Source organism: Crocuta crocuta, unplaced genomic scaffold (genome assembly GCF_008692635.1).
Source record: "Crocuta crocuta isolate KB4526 unplaced genomic scaffold, BGI_CrCroc_1.0 scaffold318, whole genome shotgun sequence".
Lineage (NCBI taxonomy): Eukaryota > Metazoa > Chordata > Mammalia > Carnivora > Hyaenidae > Crocuta > Crocuta crocuta.
This window is the reverse complement of record NW_027531425.1, coordinates 4,966,896-4,991,558: the sequence shown is the minus strand read 5'-3', so window position 1 is coordinate 4,991,558 and position 24,663 is coordinate 4,966,896. Positions and strand designations below refer to the sequence as shown.

The following is a 24,663-nucleotide window of genomic DNA, read 5'->3' as shown; positions in this document are numbered from 1 at the left end:
GCCATGCACCCCACCAAGCCCAGGAGCCCCAGCCCCGGCACGACGGCCTGGGACTACTCGGGCTCCGGCGACCTGGAGGAGCTGGAGCCGTGCCCGGCCCCGGACCTGCCCTACGGCTACGCCTACATCCCCGCGCTCTACCTGGCGGCCTTCGTGGTGGGCCTGCTGGGCAACGCCTTNGCCCCTGGGCGTCACCCTGGTCTGCTACTGCCGCATCTCCTGCCGCCTGCGCAGGCCGCCGCACCTGGGCCGGGCGCGGAGGAACTCGCTGCGCATCATCTTCGCCGTCGAGGGCGCGTTCGTGGGCTCCTGGCTGCCCTTCGGCGCCCTGCGGGCGCTCTTCCACCTGGCGCGCCTGGGGGCGCTGCCGCTGCCCTGCGGCCTCCTGCTGGCGCTGCGCTGGGGCCTCAGCATCGCCACCTGCCTGGCCTTCGTCAACAGCTGCGCCAACCCGCTCATCTACCTGCTGCTGGACCGGTCGTTCCGCGCCCGGGCGTGGCGCGGGGTCTGCGTGCGCGCCCACCGCCCGGCGCGCAGGGGCAGCTCGGCGTCCTCGCTCTCTAGGGACGACAGCTCGGTGTTCCGGAGCCCCGGCGGCGGCTGGGAGCGAGCTCGGACGGCCAAAGGTGGCTCGGCGGTGCTGTAGCTGCCCCCGCTTGGTGGAGGTGGCGGCCCGGGAGCCCGCGGGGGAGGGAGGCCCGGTGCGGGGGGAGGGGGGCTCGGGATTCCCCAGACACGCCGACTCCGCCCGCTGCGGGGCGCCCCGACCCGCGCTGCCTGGACCCCCAGGCTCCCCTTCCTTAGCCCTCTCAGAACCTCAGCGCCTTTTGAATTCTCTCCCACCCCTGCCGCCAAACCAGTCTGCTGAGACCAGCTGTTCTCTCAGCCCAGGGGGCAGAGGGGCTGATTTTTTCCAGTCCCATAAAGGCCCTAAGAGATGGTGCGGACAGCAGTCGACACCCACATGCTCGCCANTGGCCTGCCCTGGTTCTGTATCTTCTCCCCATTCCCATGAAGCTGACGGACTCACCCTGGAAAGTATCTCGGCCCTTTGCTCTGGACAGAAGATTCTCAAATCTTTGGCCAGATTCCCTATCACTTGGCCAAGGACACCGGAATCTTTTGCGTCCTCACCTTTCTCAATAAATACTGTTTCTAGCCTGAATTTGACAACTGTGTCTTGTTTTTACTTGAGCAATGGGGGTAAAATGAACGTCTGGAGGCAAATCCAATACTCCATCAGCCAAAATTCAAGCCAGTAGCTGAGGTTGACCTCAGGATGATTAGAATTTGGTGTGAGGTCAGGGACCTGTACCACTGTGGGTGCAGTAATCCCACAGAAAGGTAGCAAACAATTTACTCTTATTGTTTTAAAGGACGTTTCACATTTGGAAGGTTAAAGAGAGAATTAAAAAAGACTTAAGTGCATCTGCCAGCCAAGTATCACTTCAAAGAAGATATCTATCACTAATTTTTTGAGTGTGTATTATTGGACACTTTTTCCTATCCTTTTTGAAACTATCCATTTTCTGACTTTATAACTTACCCTTCGAGGTTTCTGGAGGGTTTGGAAATTCAGTGTGTATACTTTTGATTTAAGAGGATTTGGCTGAAAGAAATGCCAGTCAGTGCAGGGAAAGGAGCATAATTCTCCTTGAAAACCACCTCCCAGCCAGACCCCGCCCCCCTCGGGCCAATCATAAAGTTGTAGGCTTTTGGGGCAGCATCCACTCAGATCAGCGCCTCAGTGCGAGGTTGGGTCTGAATCCTGGGCATTCATTCTCAAGCTGCTTAACCCCCTACCTAATACCACTGCATCTGTCTTCAGCATTTAAGTGCCTTGAATGTCCACCTGTCAGCTGTCCCCAGTAGGTGAGGCTGTTAAGAAATATTGAAAACAACCCTCACACACATCCCGAGAGAGGTGAGCCTCGCAGCCTGTGGGGATGCTCTCTGGGACCAGCAAGACAAATTTCAGACGCACTAAGGTTTAAGATCTCGAGTATATCATGGCTCTCCCTCTCCTCACCGTCGTTCCTCTGAGGCAAGAAATCACTCTGTGTCATATGGTGGGGCGGCAGGATGGAGAAGCTGGCTCTCGTCTGGGTCTGGATGTGGCAAAATGTCAGCTTACAGACGAGGCTGTTCTCAGTGAGTCTCCACCTCCCCTCCAATTTACTTCCCCTGATTTACGAACTGAGCTCCCCGAAGACAGGCTTCTCCACACCCAAGTGGGCTTTCATAGGCCCTCTTGCGAGAATTATTGAAACACAGTGCTTTTCTCCCACTGCAGAACTATGGCTGATGGGGAAAGAAAGTTCCCTCCCATTGTCTGGGTAGGTCACCGAACAGGTCTGCCACATGCCCCTTGGAAATTTTCTTTTAGACTCACACAAGAATGAAAGGAGACCAGTAAACTTTCAGTTGCCACTGAGGGAGATGAGGTACAGGTTCAGGAAAGAAACAGTTAAATAAGCACTCCCACATAGACTGCTGGAAAGATGTAAGTGGCAGATTCTTTTAGAAAGTAATTTGTCACTCGGGGAACGTCCAACTTTGGCATGATCACACGGTTCGTGTGGGTTTGAGCCCCTCATGGGGCTCACTGCTGTCAGCGCAGAGCCCACTTCAGATCCTCTGTCCCCATCTCTCTGCCCCTCCACCCACCTCCCCTTTCTCTCTCTTTCAAAAATAAACATTTAAAAAAAGAAATTTAGGGGCATCTGGGTGGCTTAGTCAGTTAAGCGTCCAACTTCAGTTCAGGTCACCATCTCGTGGTTCATGAGGTCAGGCCCCATATCAGGCTCTGTGCTGACAGCTGAGAGCCTGGAGCCTGCTTCAGATTTTGTGTGTCTCTCACTCTCTGCCCCTACCTCACTCATGCTCTGTCTCTCTCTGTCCCCTTCTCAAAAATAAATAAAAAACTGGGGCCTGGGTGGCTCAGTTGGTTACAGGTCCAACTTCGGCTCAGATCATGATCTCACAGTTTGTGGGTTCGAGCCCTGCATCCGGCTCTGTGCTGACAGCGCAGAGCCTAGAGCCTGCTATGAGTTCTGTGTCTCCCTCTCTCTCCCCGTCTGCCACTCATGCTCTGTCTCCCTCTCTCTCCCCATCTGCCACTCATGCTCTGTCTCTGCCTCTCAAAAATAAATAGACATTAAAATTTTTTTTAAATAAATAAATAGCATTAAAATTTTTTTAAAAAGAAATTTTAAAGAAAGTAACAAAATTTCTTGTGGTAAATAACCCCACACTTCAAGCTAAATAACTGTTAGCATTGGTTTTGTTGAAGAAAGACATTACATGCCACCAAGTCCTTTGGATAAAAACTATCTGTTGCTCTTTTCTTTCCCAACCACAAGTTTTAAGCATCATAGGTATGGTTTTTTTTCTCTTGGTGTTACTGTAGGAAATGCCGTCTATTTTACTTCCTTGTTCAATATTTGTCTCTTCCATCAGAATATGGGCTCCGTAAGTGAAAAGAGTTTGCTTTATTCAGTGCTGTATCCCCAGTGCCTGGAACGCTGCCAGGCATGCAGTAGGCCCTCATTAACTAGGTGTCGAAGGAACGCTCATTAGAACCACATCACAATATGAAATAACAATGATGTATTGTGGGGGCGCCTGGGTGGCTTAGTCGGTTTCGCTTAGGTCATGATCTCGCGGTTCCTGGGTTCGAGCCCCGCGTCGGGCTCTGTGCTGACTGCCAGCTCAGAGCCTGGAGCCTGTTCCAGTCTGTGACTCCCTCTCTTTCTGACCCTCCCCTGCTCACGCTGTCTCTCTCTCTCTCTCTCTCCTAGAAATAAATAAAACATTAAAAAAAAAAAACTTAAAAAAAAAAACAATGATGTATTGTGAAGAAGAGGAAGGATATTGCATTTTCTGTCTGTTTGATAAAAGGGCCCAGAAGAAAGTCTAGAGGAAATTCAATAAATGTTAGCAGTGATTGTGTCAGAGTAAGGGAATTACAGCTTCTTTCTCTCCTCCATCTCTTCATTCTTGAAATTTTCTGTAACCTTTGTTTTTAAGGGCAGTTCTCAAAGGGCTGCGAAACTCCCGAAGCCCTGGGGCTAAAATCAGCCTGGGTCCGGTCTCCGACTGTCCCAGCTAGCGGCCCAGCTAGCGGCCCGTCCCGAGGTCATCTCCCTGCCCCAAGAGCCTCACTTTCTTCATCTCAAGGATGGAGATGATTATGTCTGCCTGGGCTGCCTGGTAGATCAAAGGACATCATGCTTGAAAGTACTTTGTAAGCTGTGGTGTTTTAAACAAACCACAGGAGCCCCGCCCTTGGGATTGTCTTGCTCCCAGCCCGCTGCCCCCGTCCATCCCCATCACCGCCGCCCCCACCCAGGCCCTCACCCTCGCCCTCGCCCTCGCCCTCGCCCTCTCTGTGGAGAGGAGAAGGGTGGAGCTCCTCTGGGTTTTTTAAAAGGTCAGCATCAACTATACTAAAATTTTTAAAAATGTATTTTTAAAAAAAAGGTCAGCACCTGGTCATAGGCTGGGCACATGGGCCGTGTGTGATTCTGATTTCATTCTTGTGACTAATTCTGGGCATTTTTTTTTTCTTTGGTACCTCCTTTGACCCCCCGGGTTCTTTCTCAGGGCACAGTGTGGGAACCCAGGGCCTGGCGGGGTGATGAGTGATCTGGAGAGTTCAGAAGAATGGCAGAGCTGGCAAAGCTGTACTTGGTGATATGACTCAACCCATGTCACCCTCCATGTCACTCTGGGAGTAAAGGGAGGGCTCTGGACTCCTGTGAGGACATCTCAGGTGGCAGAGTTTATCAAACCTAAATCCCTCCCTTACCTGGGCTGAGTGGCGGGCAGGAAGCTCCCTGCCACCCCTGCTGGGCATCGAGCCCTCCAGCTTCAGTTCAATGGGGCAAATGACGGAGACACCCACAGCCAAAAGGCCAGGGAATGCTTGGTAAGTGAGAGGAAAAGATGCAAAGATGTGAAATCACTCTTTGTCTTCATTATCATCAAAGTCAAAAAGTGTTTATAGGGTCTGTAATGAATTACATCTTCCATGAGAGTGGACTCGGCCTGAGATTCACATTTACTACATCATAGTAGCTTAGAGCTAGAAACCCATTTTCTCCATTCTAGGAAGACGACACTGAGGATCAGAGGTGAAAGTCACTTGCTTAAGGTAATAATAACACCGCTTCGGTCTCTGTAATGCATCACACATTTTTTAAAAGCACATACACATGATTTCATCAATTCTCATCACCCCGAAGCAAGTGGGAATGATTAGCTTCATTTTATTGAGGATGAAACTAACAAGTAAAGAGGCTTGGTCAAGGTCACAGAGAAGCAAACACTACAGCTCAAACTTTAGTTTAACTGTCCTGCCTTCTCTTCCCCTGCCTGTGTGATACCCAAAGAAATGCTCTCTCCATTCCGAACCCAGCTCACGCTCAGTGACTCCCCGACCCAGGCTCTCTCTTAAAAATGTTAAGAGTTTCCAAGACAAATACCATATGATTTCACTTATATGGGGAATCTAAAAAATAAGGCAAATGAATAAGTAAACTAAAAGCAGACTCACACCTAGAAATACTAAGAACAAAACGGTGATTGCTCGAGGGAAAGGGGGTGTGCAAAATGGGTGAAGGGGAGTGAGAGATACAGGCTTCCAGTTGTAGAATGAATAAGTCATGAGAATAAAAGGTAAGTATAGAAAATGTATATTGTAATAGTGTTCTATGGTGACAGATGGCAGCTATACTCGTGGTGACTATAGGTTTTGAATCACTGTTGTACACCTGAAACTAATGTAACATTGCATGTCAACCATACTTACATAAAAATTTTTTTAAATTTTTTTGATGTTTATTTATGTTAGAGAAAGAGAGAGAGAGAGAGAGACAGAGTGCGGGGGGGGGAGGGGGAAGGGCAGAGAGAGAAGGGGACACAGAGTCTGAAGCAGGCTCCAGTCTCCGAGCTGTAAGCACAGAGTCCGAAGCAGGGCTCGAACTCATGAATGGTGAGTTTATGACCTGAGCCGAAGTCAGATGCTCAACCGACTGAGCCACCCAGGCGCCCCTCAAAACAGTTTTTTTAATTTTTAAGAGTTTTCCCTTAATTATTAAGTTTTCCTCTAATTTCCCCTAATTATTAATCACAGGTTCTTTATTAATAAAAATGGATATTATAGGAAAATATGAAGAACACCCATTATTACACCATGAAAAGACACCTTAGAATACTTTTCTATGCAGATGATAATACATACGTGTACTTTTTTTTTCCAGCTAAACTGGGGACAATCTACATGAGATCAAAGACTAATATCTATTGTGTTCCCAAGTGTAAAATCAGTGCCTGGCACAAAATTGGGACTCAGTAACTATACGTCGAATGTATATTATATACATTATTTTTGTACTCCTCCGCCTTTTTTTTAATTAAGTAGGCTCTATACCCAACGTGGGGCTTAGACTCATGACCCTGAGATTAAGAGTCACATGATCTACCTACTGAGCCAGCCAGACACCAATATATACATTATTTTGTAGCTTGTTTTCTTCACTTAGCAATATGCTATGTTTTATCATTAGATATTTTTCTAAAACATGTTTTTAAGGTAACATTACATTAATACATGAAATAAAACCTCATCCATGTAACCAAGCCCCTAATCTTTTTTTTTAAGTTTATTTATTTTTTTAATAGTCTCTACACCCAACATGGGGTTTGAACTCACAACCCCAAGACCGAGAATCACATTCTCTTACTGAGCCAGCCAGGAGCCCCCAAGCCCCTAATCTTGTTTCAAGTTTTCACCCTTATAAATAATTCTATGATGAACATCCTTGTACAAAGATTTTTATAACAAATTCTAATTCATTTTTTAGGACAAATTCCCAGAAGTGAAAGTATTCATCAAAGATTACAAACAATTTGAGACTTCTGGTGCGTTGCACCAAGTTGTTGAAAAGTTTATATTCTCTCTAGAGGTGTATGAGAGTGCCCATTCACCACATCCTTAACAAACACCACCAGGCATTATTATTTAAAAAAAATATTTTGTCAATTTGGTATCTGCCAAACTTTGAAAGAATATACCATCTTATTATGTTATTTCAAAGACTTTTTATATATAATACGTGATCACAACATCCCTCTGAAGGAGATGTTAAAATAACAGCTAATATTTTCTGAGCACATACTATATGAGAGGCACCCAGCTAAAGGTTTTATATACATTGTCTTATTAATCCTCACAACAACTTTATGAAAAGGGAGAATTTACTCTCCCTGTTCTACAGACTAAAGAGTTGAGTCTCGTAGAATTTATGTCACTTGCCTTCTTCCCTAAAGAGCTTGTATTATTATCCCCATTTTACAGATGGAGGAACAAAAGTGCCAAGAGTTTTGTTGACTTGCTGGGGTCACACACACACAGCAGAACACAAAACCCATGCATCTTGGTCCACAGCTCAAGTCGGTTTCCATCTTCCACTACTCTAGTAGCCTCTGCCTTGCCCTGTTTATCACTAATCAGCACTAAACCGAGGGCACACTGAAGTCAAGACCACCATTACTGGCCTTGCATAGAAAGTACCCTGCTTCTGTTCTCAAAAGATCAGTGGTTAATTGATGGTTAATTTAATGTGTCAACTTGACTGGGCCACGAGGAGCCCAGACATTTGGTCAAATGCTATTCTGAGTGTGTCGCTAGGTGTGTATGAGATTAACATTTGAATCAACAGACTGAGTAAAGCAGGTTGCCCTCCCTAAGGTGGGTGGGGGGCCTCATTCCAACCATTGAAGGTCTGAAGAGAATAAAAAGACTGAGTAAGAGGGAATTTATTCTCTGCAGTCTGAGCTGTAGCATCAGTCTTCTTCCTACGGACTCAGAATGGGTTTGAACTTACATCATCAACTCTCTTGGGTCTCCAGCTTACCGGCGACAGATCTTGGAATTTTTCAGCCTCCACAATGGTGTGGGCCAGTTTCTTATAATAAATGTCTTGAGAGAGAGAGAAAGAGAGAGAGAGACTGATAGATAGATGGATCAATCAATCGAGATAGATAGATAGATAGATAGATAGATAGATGATAGATAGATAGATGGATGAATTTATAGATTTATAAATAGAGATAGAACTATATCTTTTCTATTGCTTCTGTTTCTGGAGAAGCCAGACTAATATAATCGGGGGCCCCTCACTAAGGAGAGCTTGGGCATCTGATTGAGAGGGTGAATGGGGCTCTTCACAGGTGTGCTGTGCTAAGGGGTCTGAATGGGGAGAAACAGTGCAAACCCCCACCGTCCCCCATGCTGCCTGCACAGTCCTAACTGGCAGGCGAGAGCAGATGGCCTTGGCTTTGGTGGGCAGCAAAGCCTTAAGTGCAGACCCACGGCAACGGCTGCCAGTGTCTGGGTGGAGGCTGTGGTTTGCCCTAGGGAGATGTGCTAGACACACGGTGATTAATCTCTCTCGCCCTGCTCTGAAAATGACTGTCTTCATGATGTGCATGCTCGCATCTCCTCTCTCATCCAATATGTCTCTTCCCTGCAACCCCCAACCCCCTGAACAAGAAGGTCATGCCCTACTCTATCCCCATACTGGGTCCTATGCACACGAAGACACAGCACACGGTATAGGTCACAAGGCCTGCTGAATTTCTGTCTTTGTAAGCAAAATCTTGGGTGTTTTTTTTTTTAATAGCCTATTGCTCCAAATCTTCTCAGGTTTCATTTTTTAAGTTAATTTTACCATAAAGAGAGAAAATGTCATATCAAGAGTAAAATAACTCCAGACCCTCCACCCTAATTGCAGTGATTTTCATGTTTGCGCATTCTCTTCCTGAACCTTCTCTACCACGGTCACATTGTCCATTGCTGTACTCATGCATGAGATGTTTTGGTGCTTGGGGTTTGTTGTTGTCGGGTGTTTTTTGCAGAATATACTGTAAACATTTTTCTCTGCTCCTATATAGATTTCATAATGGTCATCTTTGAAGGTTTCCCTCTGGGGGTAAACTATAATGTAACACACCAATTCTCTTTATTAGACACTCAACTTGCTCAAGAACTTCTGCTTTGATAAATACGCTGCAGCACGCAGCTTTCTGATCTAGCTCGGGACTGGTTTTGAATATGTGTTCCAAGCCGAACAAAACTCCCTGACTCCTGCTCCCCCTCCTTTAGGCTCGCTCCTTTGCTGCCTTCGTGTGATACTATCACTTCTCCTGGTCTATGAAGAGCAGAAACAGTGAAACCCCCTCGCCTCAAGTACAGCGGCCATGGTCTCATGAACAATGCATTTTGGAAGCACTTTGAAAAGTAGCATGGCACATTAATGTAAGTAAGTGCGTGCAGTAGTTATTTGCTATTAATTTAGACCCTAATGAACCAAGCATGAAAAACAAGTACAACGTAAGACGTTAGTCCATAAACTAGTGCCAATGTCGGGTTCAAGTCTCAGCTCTGCTTTTCACTTTCTTTGTTACCTGGGTAAGTTATTCAACCCTTTCTGCTTCGGAATCCTCATCTATAAAATGGGAACAATGCTTCTTATCTCACTGGGCATGTGAAAGCATTAAATGTGTTACTCTAGGAAATGCTTAGAACTACGTGACACATAGTAAGGATAATATGTGCTATAATTAGTAGGAGTAAAATAAATAATACAAGCTATTTGTTAAATGGGACTGCACTATACCATGGCTTTGGATTTCTCTTCTCAAATTCATTGATTCAACACATTTTTATTTTGCATTTATAATGTGCCAGTTAGTAAGCGAGGCCCCGGGGCTACAGAAATTAAAAAGACTTCCAGTTCCTCTACAGAACAACCACTGACAGCTTGAGTCTGTCCCACACACAAAGAAGACGGGAAATGTGGGCTTACTGGCCTAAAAGAAGGAAATAAAAGCCATGCGGACCGTTAATTGGGGGTAAAATGTCATTTTTCTTTTCCTCTTTCCTTTTTCTTGAAACCAAAAATTATACAAAGACTTCTGTCCTATGAATAAGTCACTTTTGTAGATCATTGATTTCCAGAGAATTGGTTGATCACGGTGCCTCTTGATGGAAAGCGTGTGTGTAGACCCAGGTAATTCTGTCTTTTAGGGCTGGGAATTTCCTGCCGAGCCCAAAGCATTCCCTGAGGTGAGTGGGACTCAGAGCCATAAACACAGCAACAGCCCCACTGAAGCTCTGTGTCCAGCAGTGGACAGGCAACCCTGGGCGGGGGTCGGATGAGGGGACTTCTCTGGTCCCCCTTAGCCCAAAGATTCCCTAGTTCCATGATTACAGGTCCAACCTCTTTTCCAGAGATATGTCTAATTTATTACTTTAAAAAATATCTTAAATAGTCTATAAAATGTACTCATCAAAAGGCTGAAAATGCATATCCATCATTTAAAAATTAAACAATCGGGGCGCCTTGGGGCTAAGTGTTCGCCTCCGGCTCAGGTCATGATCTCATGGTTTGTGCATTCGAGCCCCACGTTAGCTGTGCTGACAGCTCAGGGCCTGGAGCCTGCTGCACATTCTGTGTCTCGTTTTCTCTCTGCCCCTTCCTCGCTCATGCTCTCTCTCTCTTTCTCTTAAAAATAAACATTACATTTTTTTTCAAATTAAACAATCAAAGCAAAACTCTCCACACACACACACACACACACACACACACACACACACACACACAGGCAACAACTCCACCATGCCATTCATTGCCACAACCAATCCCATCAAAAGGAGATCAAGGCAAGACAAGCAATTTACATGAGGTGTGAATGTAAAATTGCCTTATCAGCCCACTTAATAAATGCTTTTTGACACTTGAGAGCCTGTTTCTCTGTGGTCCTGCATCTAGAGAAATCCACCCCCACACTCTGGGTACTCTCAGAGGATCAGGTCTTGAGAGACTTCTGATCCGATCGGAGCCTGCCGGGGGCTACCCAGGAAGCTGCATGAATATGGAAGTAATTTGAAAATATAATCAATCAATATGGACATCTTTTGGGGGTTTTCTTATATCACAGTCTGAATTTGGAAGGTAGGTCGATAAGAAGGCAATTGCTCACATCATATGCAGTCTATTGCTTTTAAAGAAAAAAATTATTTTAAATAAAAACAGAAAATCACCTTTCGCAGCCTCTAAGAAAACAATCGATTCAGGCAGCAATCACTGGTGGATGCTAAAACCACAAGGCGAGAGCTGGACTATTACAAGATGCTGACGTGTCACCTCAGAGATGAGTTCCCAGTGATAAGGGAGAAAACACAATGTGACAGCCGAGGACAGTGACGATGAGGAGGGAGGATGAGGAGGTGGATGGGATGCCCAGCGCCACCTGTGAGGTATTCTTGCCGAAAACGACAAACTGAAATCTATTTAAGCCTTTGCTGCTAAGTCCAGGTTACAGGAAATGCAGGGGTCAGGAGTAAGTTAAATGACAAGGTAAGAAGGCAAGCAGATAAAACATAGAATGTAGGGCAGGAGACAACTGACCTGATTTCAACAAGCCACTGACATAACAAGAAAAAAATCGGGTGGGGGTAGGGGACTCACACATGATTAAAAGAGCAAAGCGCAAAATGTAGACCCTACTTGGATCCAAATACAAGTGGAACAGTTTGAAAAGACAGCATGGGGACAACTGGGGAACTGTGAATGTGACTTGGTGTTAGGTGTCAGTAAGGAGTTATTGTGGTACAGTCACGTGATTCTGTAAGAAAAGTGTCCAATTTTTTCATAGATGCATTCTGAAACATCTGCAAGTGATATGTCACCACGATTAGGACTTTCTTTAAAATATTTTGGTAAAGGGGCATCTGGGTGGCTCAGTCGGTTAAGCATTGGACTTCGGCTCAGGTCATGATCTCACAGCACTTGGCTTTGAGCCCTGCATCAGCCTCTGTGCTAATACCTCGGAGCCTGGAACCTGCTTTGGATTCCGTGTCTCCCTCTCTCTCTGTCCCTCCCTTGCTTGTGCTCTGTGTGTGTGTCTCTCTCTCAAAAATAAATAAACATTAAATTTCTTAAAAAAATAAAATATTTTGCTAAAGAAAAGGTAAACTGAGGAAATAGAGGGAAATGTTGACATCAGTAAGTCTAGGTGATGGATATATATATGAGAGTTCATTATACTAGACTCTACTCTCATTTATGTCGGAAGGTATTCATAATAAAAAGTTTTAAAGTATTAATTTTAATTGTCGAAATTGCACATGAAAAAGGAATACATTTTCACAGCAAAAGTCCACACAGAAATGATAAATAAAGCTCAACTCCTCTTGGCCCCCCGGTCCCTGGGCCAGCCCCCTCCCCAGCATTTGGGTGTATAGAGATTGTTTTTCAATTTCTTAGCTGTTCCTGCTAGAATGCCAGCTCTCAGCAGTGGGCAAGGATTTAAAATAGATATCACCCACTTACCAGCATCCAAGACGTATTTGAAGTTTCTTGGACAAACAGAATGGTTTCTCCTCCCTGGGTTTAGCTTTGGGCGGGGGGGAGTTTGCCCAGCATGAGCGCCCAGCTAGCCTTTGCTTCAAGATCCTCCATCAGACCTTGCAAGGTGACTTTGAACCATTCGATAGAACCGACTCTAACCACTAAGCCCTCTCTCTCCACCAACCTCCCACAGAGCTATCAAAGCACCTAGAACACACCAGTGCACGTAGTTATGAACAAATAGATGGAAATGTGGTGACCAGTTGCAGAGGGGTTGGGACAAGAGCTTTGGGGTGGGAGGTGTGAAGAGGTCACACAGAACCGGGCTTATGGACCATTTCAATTGATTCCAGCAACATCATACCTCAAATCAAACCATCCTCCCTTTAAAACACACTCCTTTCTCTTCCTTCATCACCTTGAGTATTTTAAGAGGAGCCAGAGGCGTGAGGTACTAATTTGTTTCTAGTTAATCCATGCCAAGGCCCCAGGCCCAGGCCTGGTCACAGGAGGAAGGTGCCCTTTGAAGCCTCGAGCTGCGAAACCACAGGAAGCGAAACTTTGGTCACCAGTAAACAGGTTTGGACCACTGAAGATGTAATTATCATACAGAAGTTTCTTGCTCTCTTTTTTTTCCCTGAGAGTTGGGCGTGAGGATGAGGAACTTATTTTTCTTTTAAGACTAGGAATGTGGAAAAAATGTCTCTTAAAAAAATCACTACCTTTCCTTAGGTGCTTACTATAGGCAAAGCATGATGCTAAAAAACATTTTATAAAAAAATGTTTATTTATTATTTAAAAAAATGTTTAATGAGCCCCCAGAGAGAGACAGAGAGACAGAGGGGCAGAGACAGAGGGAGACAGAGGATCCGAAGAAGACCCAAGCTGTCAGGGCAAAGCCCGATGTGGGGCACGAACCCACAATCTGTGAGATTATGACCTGAGCCGAAGTCGGATGCTCAACAGACTGAGCCACCCAAGTGCCCTAAAAAGCATCTTATCTACACCCCCATTTTATATATGAAGAAACTGAGGCTGTCTGACTCCAAAACACATACTTTTTATGTCTCTCCTAAATTAGGTACCTGAGCTGCTTAATAACCACCTACCAGGCAAAGCGAGGAAAAGGCCCCAAGTAGGTCAAGGGCTAGTTTGGAGGGCACCTGTAACTGCAGGCCTCTGAGAAAAGCAGCCAATTATTAGAATTCTGATACATTCGGCCCTGATGAGAGCCGCAGACACTTCCACTCCACCCCACCCCTCCCCGCACCTTCCCCCCGCCTCTCTCCTGCCAGCTGTGCAGTCTTCAGCCTTCCTGAGGTGCAGCTCAGACAGGGGCTCGAATTCCCTGCTGGAATTCCCTGCCACATACAACCCTGCCCAGGAAGAAATGCAGTGGGGGCCAGGCTGACAAAGTATCCTCACTACGTGCCATCTAACTGCAAGCACATACAGGCTTTCTTTGTGGGACCTGGAAGTGGGGGGCTGGGGTGCAGAGCTTGGAGCAGAGGCGCCCTGAGGACCCAGATGTCCTATCTGTCTGGATGCTGTCATATTTGAAAGCCCCCCAAAGTCACTACTTTCTCTGCTCTGGTATTTAGCTTTTTACCTTCCTAGTTGTGCTAGGTTTTTAAAAAATTTTTAATGTTATTTATTTTTGAGAGAGAGACAGACAGAGAGACAGAGAGTGAGCAGGGGAGGGGCAGAGAGAAAGGGAGACACAGAACGTGAAACAGGCTCCAGGCTCGGAGCTGTCAGCACAGAGCCCAACGTGGGGCTCGAACTACAAACCATGAGATCATGACCTGAGCCAAAGTCCGAGGCTTAACCAACTGACCCACCCAGGCTCCCCTGTAGTTGTGCTGTTTTTAACATAATGCACTACCTTTTCTTAGCGTTTCACATTCTCTGTGGGTCTCGAGAAACTGAAGACAGAATGGCCAGAGCCCGGGGCCTTCGGGCATGCTGGGAGTGGTCCCAGGAGGAAGGGAAGGTAGGCTGGGGACTTGGGGGCTTGCAGTGAGGGAGGGGCCAGTCCTGCCCTCCGGAGAGGAAGGTTCCCTGTCCTCCACCAGCTGGGCCATTAGAAGCAAGGAAGAGTCTCAGGCCAGATTAGAGCCTACAGACAACTCCACTCTCCTGTCTCACTTTCGCTCTCAGGACTTTTTCTCCAGGGCACAGGGAAGAAAAGACCATATCGCAATCGGTTCAGACACAAGAGCGCACAACTCTTGCCCCCTGGTGGTCCCACCGGAGAGAGCAAGTTACAACAGGGACTTGCACGATAGCGGAAGGGGGAGGAAGGCGGCTCAGGGGCCGGTGCCCTGTATAGGTGCTAAGACATAGTCCTGTGGCCCCTGGAATCCGATGGGAGCACTAGTGGCTAGGATGGACAAGTTGGTGCGGAAGGGGTAGGAAGGATGAGAGAAGGCGGAGGAAACATGAAAGAGAAGGGAGAGAGGAGGCGGGGAGGGTAAGGGGCAGGATCCTGAACACCGTGGAGAGGACCCGGCGGCCTTCTCCACAAACCAGCTGAGAATTCCTGGCCTGGTGTCTTGGGAAGCAGGTGCCATTCCCATCTCATGGGAGTCTGAGCCCCGGTGATGAGTGTGCCCTGCACTCCAAGCAGCTCTCTGGATTCCACGTCCCCCAGCCCCAATTTCTTAAGGGGGTGCTCTTCCCTTGAGGCAGTTAAGTGCAGCCACCTGGCTTGACCCCCGAAGTTGGTCGTATGCATTTCCCATAGCTACTCACCTGCCTGCCACCAGCCTGCGCCCCGTCGAGAGGGTTGTGGCCCACAGAGGCAGAGCCCAACAGGCAGCACCCCTCTCGCACCTGCCCCCAGCTGCGAGCTGCAGGATGCGGTCAGGAGAGGAAACAGGGCCTCCGGCTCCGAGTCATTCTGGGGTTTCCAAAAAGCTCCTTGCTGAGGGCACCGACGGGGCACTGTCTGGGCCACTGAGAATCGACTCATTCGCCTCATCCAGCCCATGGAGGAAGGAGAGGGGGAGGGGAGGATAGACAAGGTGAGCCCATCCTCTGCTAGGCCCCGAGGCTGCCTGAGTCAGCAGCACCCATGGGCAGGGAGAGGCCTGGGGTGAGTCCCCCATCCTGGTGTGTGTGGGAGGGCTGCTGGCAGTGCAGACAGACAGCTGCCCAGCCATCATGAGGCTTTCAGAAGCCAAGCTATGGAGATCCTAGCTTGTTCCTCTTTCTCCCCTCTAGGGAGAACTCAGAGAGCTTTCCCCAAGACCCCTCCACCACTTCTCAGGAACCACCACCTGACAGAGATGAGTTGCTGCCCCTTCAGCCCAAGTGAGGAGAGAAACGTACTGGGGACTTGAGGGCCTCTCCCAATTTGCACTCCTTCCCTTCCTTCCATAGTCTGAGCCAGTCTGTTCCCAGGGAGCGTAGAGACATTTTTCTTGACTCCTTTTGAACTAAAAAAAAATTTTTAATGTTTATTTTTGAGAGAGACAGAGCATGAGCAGGGGAGGGGGAGGGGTAGAGAGGGAGGGAGGCACAGAATCCGAAGCAGTCTGCAGGCTCTGAGCGAGCTGTCAGCACAGAGCCCAACGCGGGGCTCGAACCCACAAACTGGGAGATCATGACCTGAGTCACAGTTGGACACTTAACCCAGCTGAGCCACCCAGGCGCCCCTTGATTGCTTTTGAATTTTTAATTAAAAAATGTTTTTAAAATCTGTACAAATCACATTTCACATAAACATTTGGATTTCCCGCATTTGCTTTTAAAATAGAAGCCCTTTGCTTGTGAAAACGTTCCCAGTGACAACTGCCTTTGAGACAGAGCCTCAGTGTTGGAATGTGCCATAGTCTCTGCCTTTCTGTGTCCCCCTCCAGCCACAATACATGCTAAGGCCAAGGTACAACTTGTAGTGGGACAAATGAAATATGTCCATGTTGGAGCCAGAATCCTTCCATCTGACATACTTCATTCCTTCACTTTATCTGATAGGCCTTAAATGTTTGACGTTTTACAACCACCAGTTTAGGGCTATGGAAATAGAAAGATCTATCTTCCAATCCTACATCAGTCATTTACTGGTTGTGTGGCTTTGGGGCGCCTGGGTGGCTCAGTTGGCAGGGCGTCCAACTTCGGCTCAGGTCATGGTCTCACGGTTCGTAGGTTTGGGCCCTGTGTCAGGCTCTGCACTGACAGCTCGGAGCTTGGAGCCTTCTTCAGATTCTGTGTCTTCCTCTCTCTCTGTGCCCACACTGCTTGTGCTCTGTCTGTCTGTCTGTCTCTCTCTCAAAAATAAAATAAAAATTCTAAACATAAAACAGGAAGCCATCAAAATCCTAGAGGAGGAAGCAGGCAAAAACCTCTTTGACCTCAGCCACAGCAACCTCTCACTCAACACATCCCTGGAAGCAAGGAAAACAGAAGTAAAAATGAACTATGGGACCTCATCAAAATAAAAAGGTTCTGCACCGCGAAGGAAACAATCAGCAAAACTAAAAGGCAACTGATGGAATGGGAGAAGATATTTGCAAATGACATATCATATAAAGGGTTATTACCCAAAATCTATAAAGAACTTATCAAACTCAACACCCAAAAAACAATCCAGTGAATAAATTGGCAAAAGACATGAATAGACACTTCTCCAAAAAAGACATCCAGGTGGCTAACAGACACATGAAAAAATGTTCACTATCACTTATCATCAGGGAAATACAAATTAAAACCACAATGAGATACCACCTCACACCAGTCAGAGTGGCTAACATTAACAACTCAGGCAACGACACATGTTGGCGAGCATGTGGAGAAAGAGGATCCCTTTTGCACTGTTGGTGCAAATGCAAACTGGTGCAGCCACTCTGGAAAACAGTATGGAGACTCTTCAAAAAATTAAAAATAGAACTACACTATGACCTAGCAAATGCACTACTAGGTATTTATCCAAGGATACAANTATTACCCAAAATCTATAAAGAACTTATCAAACTCAACACCCAAAAAACAATCCAGTGAATAAATTGGCAAAAGACATGAATAGACACTTCTCCAAAAAAGACATCCAGGTGGCTAACAGACACATGAAAAAATGTTCACTATCACTTATCATCAGGGAAATACAAATTAAAACCACAATGAGATACCACCTCACACCAGTCAGAGTGGCTAACATTAACAACTCAGGCAACGACACATGTTGGCGAGCATGTGGAGAAAGAGGATCCCTTTTGCACTGTTGGTGCAAATGCAAGCTGGTGCAGCCACTCTGGAAAACAGTATGGAGACTCTTCAAAAAATTAAAAATAGAACTACACTATGACCTAGCAAATGCACTACTAGGTATTTATCCAAGGATACAAGTGTGCTGTTTTGAAGAGGCACATGCACCCCAATGTTTATAGCAGCACTACGGACAATTGCCAAAGTATGGAAAGAGCCCAAATGTCCATTGATGGATGAACAGATAAAGAAGATGTTGTGTGTGTACACACACACACACACACGCACACACACACACAATGGAGTATTACTCAGCAATCAAAAAGAATGAAATCTTGCCATTTGCAACTACGTGGGTAGAACTAGTGGGTATTAGGCTAAGTGAAATCGGTTAATCAGAGAAAAATAAATATCATATGATTTCACTCATATGTGGAATTTAAGATACTAAACAGATGAATATAAGGGAAGGGAAGCAAAAATAATACAAAACATAAGAGACTCTTTTTTTTTTTTTAATGTTTTATTTATTTCTAGGAGAGAGGTAGAGACAGCATGAGCAGGGGAGGGTCAGAGAGAGAGGGAGTCACAGACTGAAACAGGCTCCAGGCTCTGAGCTGGCAGTCAGCACAGAGCCCGACGCGGGGCTCGAACCCACGAACCGCGAGATCATGACCCAAGCGAAAGTCGGACGCTTAACCGACTAAGCCACCCAGGCGCCCCAAAACATAAGAGACTCTTAAATGTAAAGAACAAACTGAGGGTTGCTGGAAGGCTTGTAGGTGGAGGGATAGGCTAAGTGGGGGAGGGGCATTAAGGAGGACACTTGTAGGGGTGAGAAATGGGTGTTATACATAGGGGATGAATCACTGGGTTCTACTCCTGAAAGCTTATTGCACTATATGCAAACTAACTGGATGTAAATAAAATATATATATAAATGTAGACTCATTTACATGTAGCAGCATGAGTGCTGGAGGGGCAGAGAGAGAGAGGGAGACACAGAATCTGAAGCAGGCTCCAGGCTCTGAGCTGTCAGCACAGAGCCCAACACAGGGCTCAAACTCACAAACTGCAAGATCATGACCTGAGCCAAAGTCGGATGCTTAACTGACTGAGCCACCCAGGTGCCCCAATCATTTCTTTTCTTTTAAATCAATTTTAATCTGTTCTGGGGCTGCTGGGATGGCAAAAACAGCTACTTTCTCCAGCAGAATCCTGAAGGTTTAGCGGTCACCACAAAGCAGGGTAAGGGCGGACCTCTAGATGCTCTATCCCCCAGGGACCTCTTTTTTTTTTTTTAATGTTTATTCTTTTTGAGAGAAAGAGACAGAGAACAAGCAGGGGAGGGGCAGAAAGAGGGAGACACAGANTGCCCCAGTCTGTCCTCCTGCTTCCTGGACATGTGCGGAGCAAGAATATGTTGAGGCTAGAAACTTGGGGCCCAGCATCCCACCTCCCAGCCCTGCTGAGGTCTTGTTGCCTCTGGAGGGCACTGCATGAAGGTCCTTGCTGCTCAGGACACACACTATTTTCTTTCACACTCTCGGGCCATCACACCTCTTTTTCCTGGCTCTCGAAAGCCACCTCACTGCCTTTGCCCCTGGGGACCCCTGGCATTGTCTCAGTAGGCTTAGTTAGGACTAAGGCCTTTGGGAAGCTTCTGCTTTCCACCCACTGAAAAGGTAGGGGTGAATGAGAAGGGAGAAGGAATGTGAATCAATATTTCAGCAAATTGTCCCATTGCATGAGTAATAATAATAATGTTTACCTTCAGTGGCACTTTCCCCTCTGTCTACCCCTTAAATGTTCCCAGATTCCTCCCCTCCCCTGTCTTGTTCTCATTGTATATACCCTTCCTTCCTGGATAATCTCACCTAGTCCCAGAGCTGCAACTCTGTAGTGGCTCCCAAGCCCCCTTCTCCAAACTTCCTGGGGCTTCAGAGCTCCAGCCAGGCTGCTTACTGGACATTGCCTTCAATGCCCTCAAGGTGAACACATCTTACACTGAACCCTCAAGCTAAAAACCTGGGAACCCCTCATCTCTTCCCTCTTTCTTCCTGCCATGTCTGTAGTCATTCAATTGTGAAGTCAGGCCAGGTCTACCTCCTAAAAAGCTGTTTCTGAACACTCCCCATTTCATTCGCTCATTCAACAAAGTGATCTAAAACTGAGTCTGCCTCGGTGCTCGATTGCCAGTTTTCAGTACTGTGAGGGATAATTTTACATGTCAACTTCGCTAGGCCCGTGGTACCCAGATATTCGGTCAACCATTATTCTAGATGTTTCTGTGAAGGTGTATTTATTTTTACATTTTTCAAAGATTTTAGTTTTAGGTCATCTCTACATCCAAGGTAGGGCTTGAACTTACAAGCCCGGGACCAAGAGTTGCACACTCTCTCGAATGAGCCAGCCAGGTGACCCTCTGTGAAAGTATTTTAATTTTTTTTTTAAGTTTATTTAAGAGAGAGAGAGGGAGAGAGCTAGCACAAGTGGGGGGAGGGGCAGAGAGAAGGAGAGACAGAATCCCAAGCAGACTCTGCACTATCAGTGCAGAGTGGGATGGATGTGGAGCTCAACTCACGAACCACCGTGAGATCGTGACCTGAGCCAAGATCCAGAGTCAGATGCTTAACCGACTGTGCCACCCAGGTGCCCCTGCGAAGGTACTTTTAAATGACATTAACGCTTAAACAGTAGACTGAGTAAAAGAGATTATCCTCCATAATGTGGGTGGGCCTCGTCCAATCAGTTGAAGGTATGAGTAGAAAAAAGACTGACCTCTGATGAAGAAGGAATTCTGCAAGCAGACTGCCTCTGCACTTGAACTGCTATCTTCTCCAGGTCTCTAGCATGTCAGGCCACCCTGCAGATTTCGGACTTGTCAGCATTTCCAATGGCACGAAACAATTCCTTCAAATAAATCTCTCTCTCCATTTCTCCCGCTCTCATATATATTATATACATATAACCTATTGCTTCGGGAGCAAGGTTCTGGAGAACCTTGACTAATACAATTAGCTTCTCTTCAGTTTCAAGATAAAACTCTTAAATCCTTAGTTAGCCCACAAGGCTCTTCGGTCCACTTAGCTCATAGCGTACCTTTGTACAAATGAGAAAAAGTCACTGCCTCTGGGCGGGGCACAAGGGTTGGTGGTGCTCTCACTCACTAAGGTGAGTCCTCCCTCAGTATGGTGGAGACCTGGACAACCGTACAGAGCGGCCCTGCTTCCGCATGAGCTTCTGCCTGCCGCTTCAGCCTCATCCGTGCTGTCCTTTCCCTTCCTCCTCATCCTACACCCTAAGTTCCGGCAGCTCTCTGCCTCTCTGCTTTTGTGCATCCTGTCACTGCTGCCTCCAGATCCTTCTTCTTCCTCCCCAGGTCCCTTGGCCACTGCCTTCTCCCGCCAGACTCTGCGACCCTCAGCCTGGCGCAGCCGTGTGCACGGCCTCTCTCTCTCTCTCTCTCTGCCCTGAGTTCTAGCTCTTACTCCACTGATGCTATTGGTACTTGATTACTCGCCTAGACTGGGGAATCATCCAGGGAAGAATTTGAACTTTGATCCACCGTGCTGGGCACTAGTAGGTGCTCAATAAATTTCTTCCACAAATGAAAACAGGTAAATGTGAGTGGCGAATGAATGGAGGGAGGGAGGGCCCCAGGCTGGCGGTAGTTAACAGGAGGCGCTCACCGGGACTGGCTCCTTTCCTTGCCCCGACCGGAGTTCAGCCAGCCGGCGCCCGGGAGGAGGACTGGGCTCGGGCCGCAGGAGGGGGNGCAGCCCCGGGGGTGTCCCGCCACGCCGGCGTCCCAAAGCGGGAGAAGGGGGCGGCCCCGCCCCTCGGACCGGGGTCCCCAAAGGACACCCGTTCTTGCGGGCATCGTACCACCCCGACATGGGGCCCCGCCCCGACTCTTGGATCGGAATCTCGAATCCCTTCTTGCGTCTTTCCCCTCTTTCTTCTGGGCCTTGGTATGCCCCAGGGGACAGATGTCTTGGGATCTTTAACATTTGGGATGCTGCAAATGCCGAAGTTAAATGAAATACCTCCCGGGAGGGAAGGCCGGGAGGGGAGTCGGGGAGAGAGAAGATGGCCTGGACACACAGGTCCTGAAGCTGCGAGGCAGGAACTGGGGGCGCGGGGACAGGCGGGCGGCGCCAGACCTCCATGGGACAGGTAAGGGGGAAAACTTAGGGGGACGCAGCGCGGGTGAACTGGGGGGTTCAGGCTCCCAAACCCATGGTCTATGGCCTTAGCGGAGCTGGCCCTACCAGGAATGGAGTAATTTACAAAGGGGGTGGGAATTCCAGGTTCCTACCCAAAGTGCACATTTCCGACTCCTCAAACCTTCTCCTTCGACCTTCCCCACGCCTGTGGATCCCCTGGCCAGGTTCCGGGAAGCCAGAAAGCAGCCAAACAAAAGAAGCAAAGTCTCGGGCCGCCTGGATGCGGAGGGGCGCGGTGGGGGAGGGGAGCAGGGTGGACCGGACAAAGGGGCTTTTTAAGGAAAGCCCAGAGGTCTGATTTCAGGGCGCATTCCAGGCTAGAGCCCACTCCACCGTCGCTTGCTGGAGGCGAACACCTTCCCCAGCGGGCACGGAGAAGAGTGGAGAAAGAACACAGTTAAGGAACCCCCTTCCACCCGCCTTGGCCTTGAGGGTCCCGGGCTATTTCCCTTCTTTCTGCACTGTGGGTTGGCCTCGGCGGCTGACCATTGACTCGTTAATTCATTAAGTGGGATTTTAGGAGTGCCCGAGACTGTTCTTTGCTGGGTGCTGGAAGCAATGTGAAGAGGGTAGGAGGAGGCTCTTGCTTTAAAGAACTTCCAGTCTCGTGTATCAGAAGAAACTTAAAGAAGGGACTTTTTAAAACTGTTGGAGTGGATGGCTTACAGAGTGGAAGTTTCCTGTCGCAGGACTTCTCCTTGGGGAGTGAAAACCCTAAAGAGATACAGTTTTCTCCTTTGAACAAATTCCAAGTAGTCTAACTCTATTCAAGGACACTCCACTTCCTCACCAACTGGTGGTCTTGGTGTTGATGCTTTGGGGTTTGGGGCAGGGCACTGATCTGAGAACCCTGATCCCCTAGGCCAGCTGGGAGCAGGGCAATGAACCCCAGGCAGTTCCCGGGGTGCTCACCTCCCTTTTGATATTTTGAGTTGAGTGGCCTGGCAGACAGTGAGATCCAACCCATCAGATCTGGGGTTCTTGGGAGAGTTGGTTGGCTAGTCGCATTCCAGACCTCCCATTCTGCTGGGTCAGGAAAAGCTGGATGTGAGTTTGAGGGAGCAGGGCGTTTTTGAGAATTCCAGAGGATCAATGCAGAGTTGATTATCTGTATTCTTCTCCTCTGATCTCAGAGATGGGAGATTTACCTGATAGTGGGGTTCTTAACTGGGTCCTGGGCACCAAAGCATCTGTGGATAGAATTCAGAGGGTTTGTGAACTTAGATGGGGAAAAATAACTTTATTTCACACCAACCTTTAACAAAACTTCAGCACTGCCTTCAATCATGAAGAAACCATTGGCAATAGCTGTGGCTTCGCCGTTGATAGAATTCAGATAGTTAAGCATCACCGTTGCAGTTATTCTGTCTTGAAATATTGCTTACAGTCGTCACTTCCATGAAACCACCCAACTGCTAAATCCCATTTAACGTTAATGAGTATTGCATATTACTATGTTTTTGTTTTTAGAACTGCATTCCAATGTAATTCGTTCTCCTAGTGATTCCCTTTTCATTTCATTTTGTTCATTAAAAAACATGCCATCAACTGGTTCTAGAAATTTCCAACACCCCCCACCTGGAGCTGGGGGATGGGCAAGGTGGAGGAAGGGGACCAGTTCCACTCAGAGGCGATCTCTCTCTGTTTGTCCTCTTTGGAAGAATGTGACAAGCCAATAGGGGGATGGGAAGGGCTGCAGGCTCTTTGGGGCCCTGCAGCCACAGCCGTAGCCTCAGCTATAGCCTCAGCCTCAGCCTCAGCCTCAGCCTCAGCCTCAGCCTCAGCCTCGGGAGAGAAGGAAGCGGGCAGCCTGGAGGACTCTGGGGCTAGCACTGTTTGGAAAGAGGGTGTGTCTAGGATGTGAAGGTGAGCTGGGTATGTGTGTAGGGACTGTGGGTGATGCGGGTGAAGGGGACCGGGTGGACAGGAACTCTGTCGGTGACACAGCTGTGCTCTACAGGAGACGCTTGGTGGAGCGCACTTCTATCATCCCAGCCCTGGGGAATGGGCAAGGGGATGTGGTTTGGAGATGGGGCTGGGGAGGGGAGCAATCCAGAGAGATGTTGAGGTGCTGCTACCCCAGCATGAAGGGACACAGGGGGAGTATCCGAGTGGGAGAAAGGGAAGAGGCAGGATGAAGCCTTGAGGGGTGTGGTCCTTAATCTGGAGCACGCCTGTGTGTTTTCATGTGTAGCAACAGGTAGCCTTAGCCCTTCCCCCAATGAAATGGACTGAATTCTAAACAGTATTGGGTTTCTGTGAGGATCAGCGGGGTGGGAGACCTGGAGCCTTATTTTCTGTAGAAAACGAGTTCCATTTCGGTCCCTGGCCCCTCATGTTTGGGGAGTGGGTTTAGAGCCTGGGGTCTAGTGGCTGTGCTGTGGAGTAGAGGACAGGACTGGGGTTCAGCTTAGTGCGCCGTGGACCCTGTTGAGAGATGGATGTAAGCAATAAATACATGATGATCCTTAATGATCCTGGGACAAAATGACTAGAATGAAAAGAGAGACCACTCTTGCTTTCTTGAGGACCCTAGAGCCTTCCCACATGGACTTCCATAGTTACTGCCTTGCCTGAAATTTCTTTAAACCTGATTTGAGAGACAAAACTCAGGCCTTGGTTTCCATGACTGTGTATGGAAAGGACAATGACCTAGTCTTGTCATTTTGTCAGTTTCTTGTTGGTATTCCCCACGGACAGTGGATTCACCCGCTTCTGGGGGTCACCCATGCCTTGATCTCTCTCCTCGCTAGGGAGACGCAGGGGTAGGAGAGCCATTGTGCACCTTACAGCTCACCGCGTTGCATCGG

The 24,663-nt window shown here is 47.7% G+C and overlaps 1 protein-coding gene across 1 annotated transcript; it reads left to right on the top strand.

Moving 5' to 3' along the window:
* The first annotated feature begins 3 nt into the window (after nucleotides 1-3).
* On the top strand, nucleotides 4-646 carry GPR25 (G protein-coupled receptor 25). Its single transcript, XM_077771988.1, is given in 2 exon segments — nucleotides 4-179; nucleotides 181-646. Coding segments are annotated over 2 exon segments (642 nt in total).
* The last annotated feature ends 24,017 nt before the right edge of the window (nucleotides 647-24,663 follow it).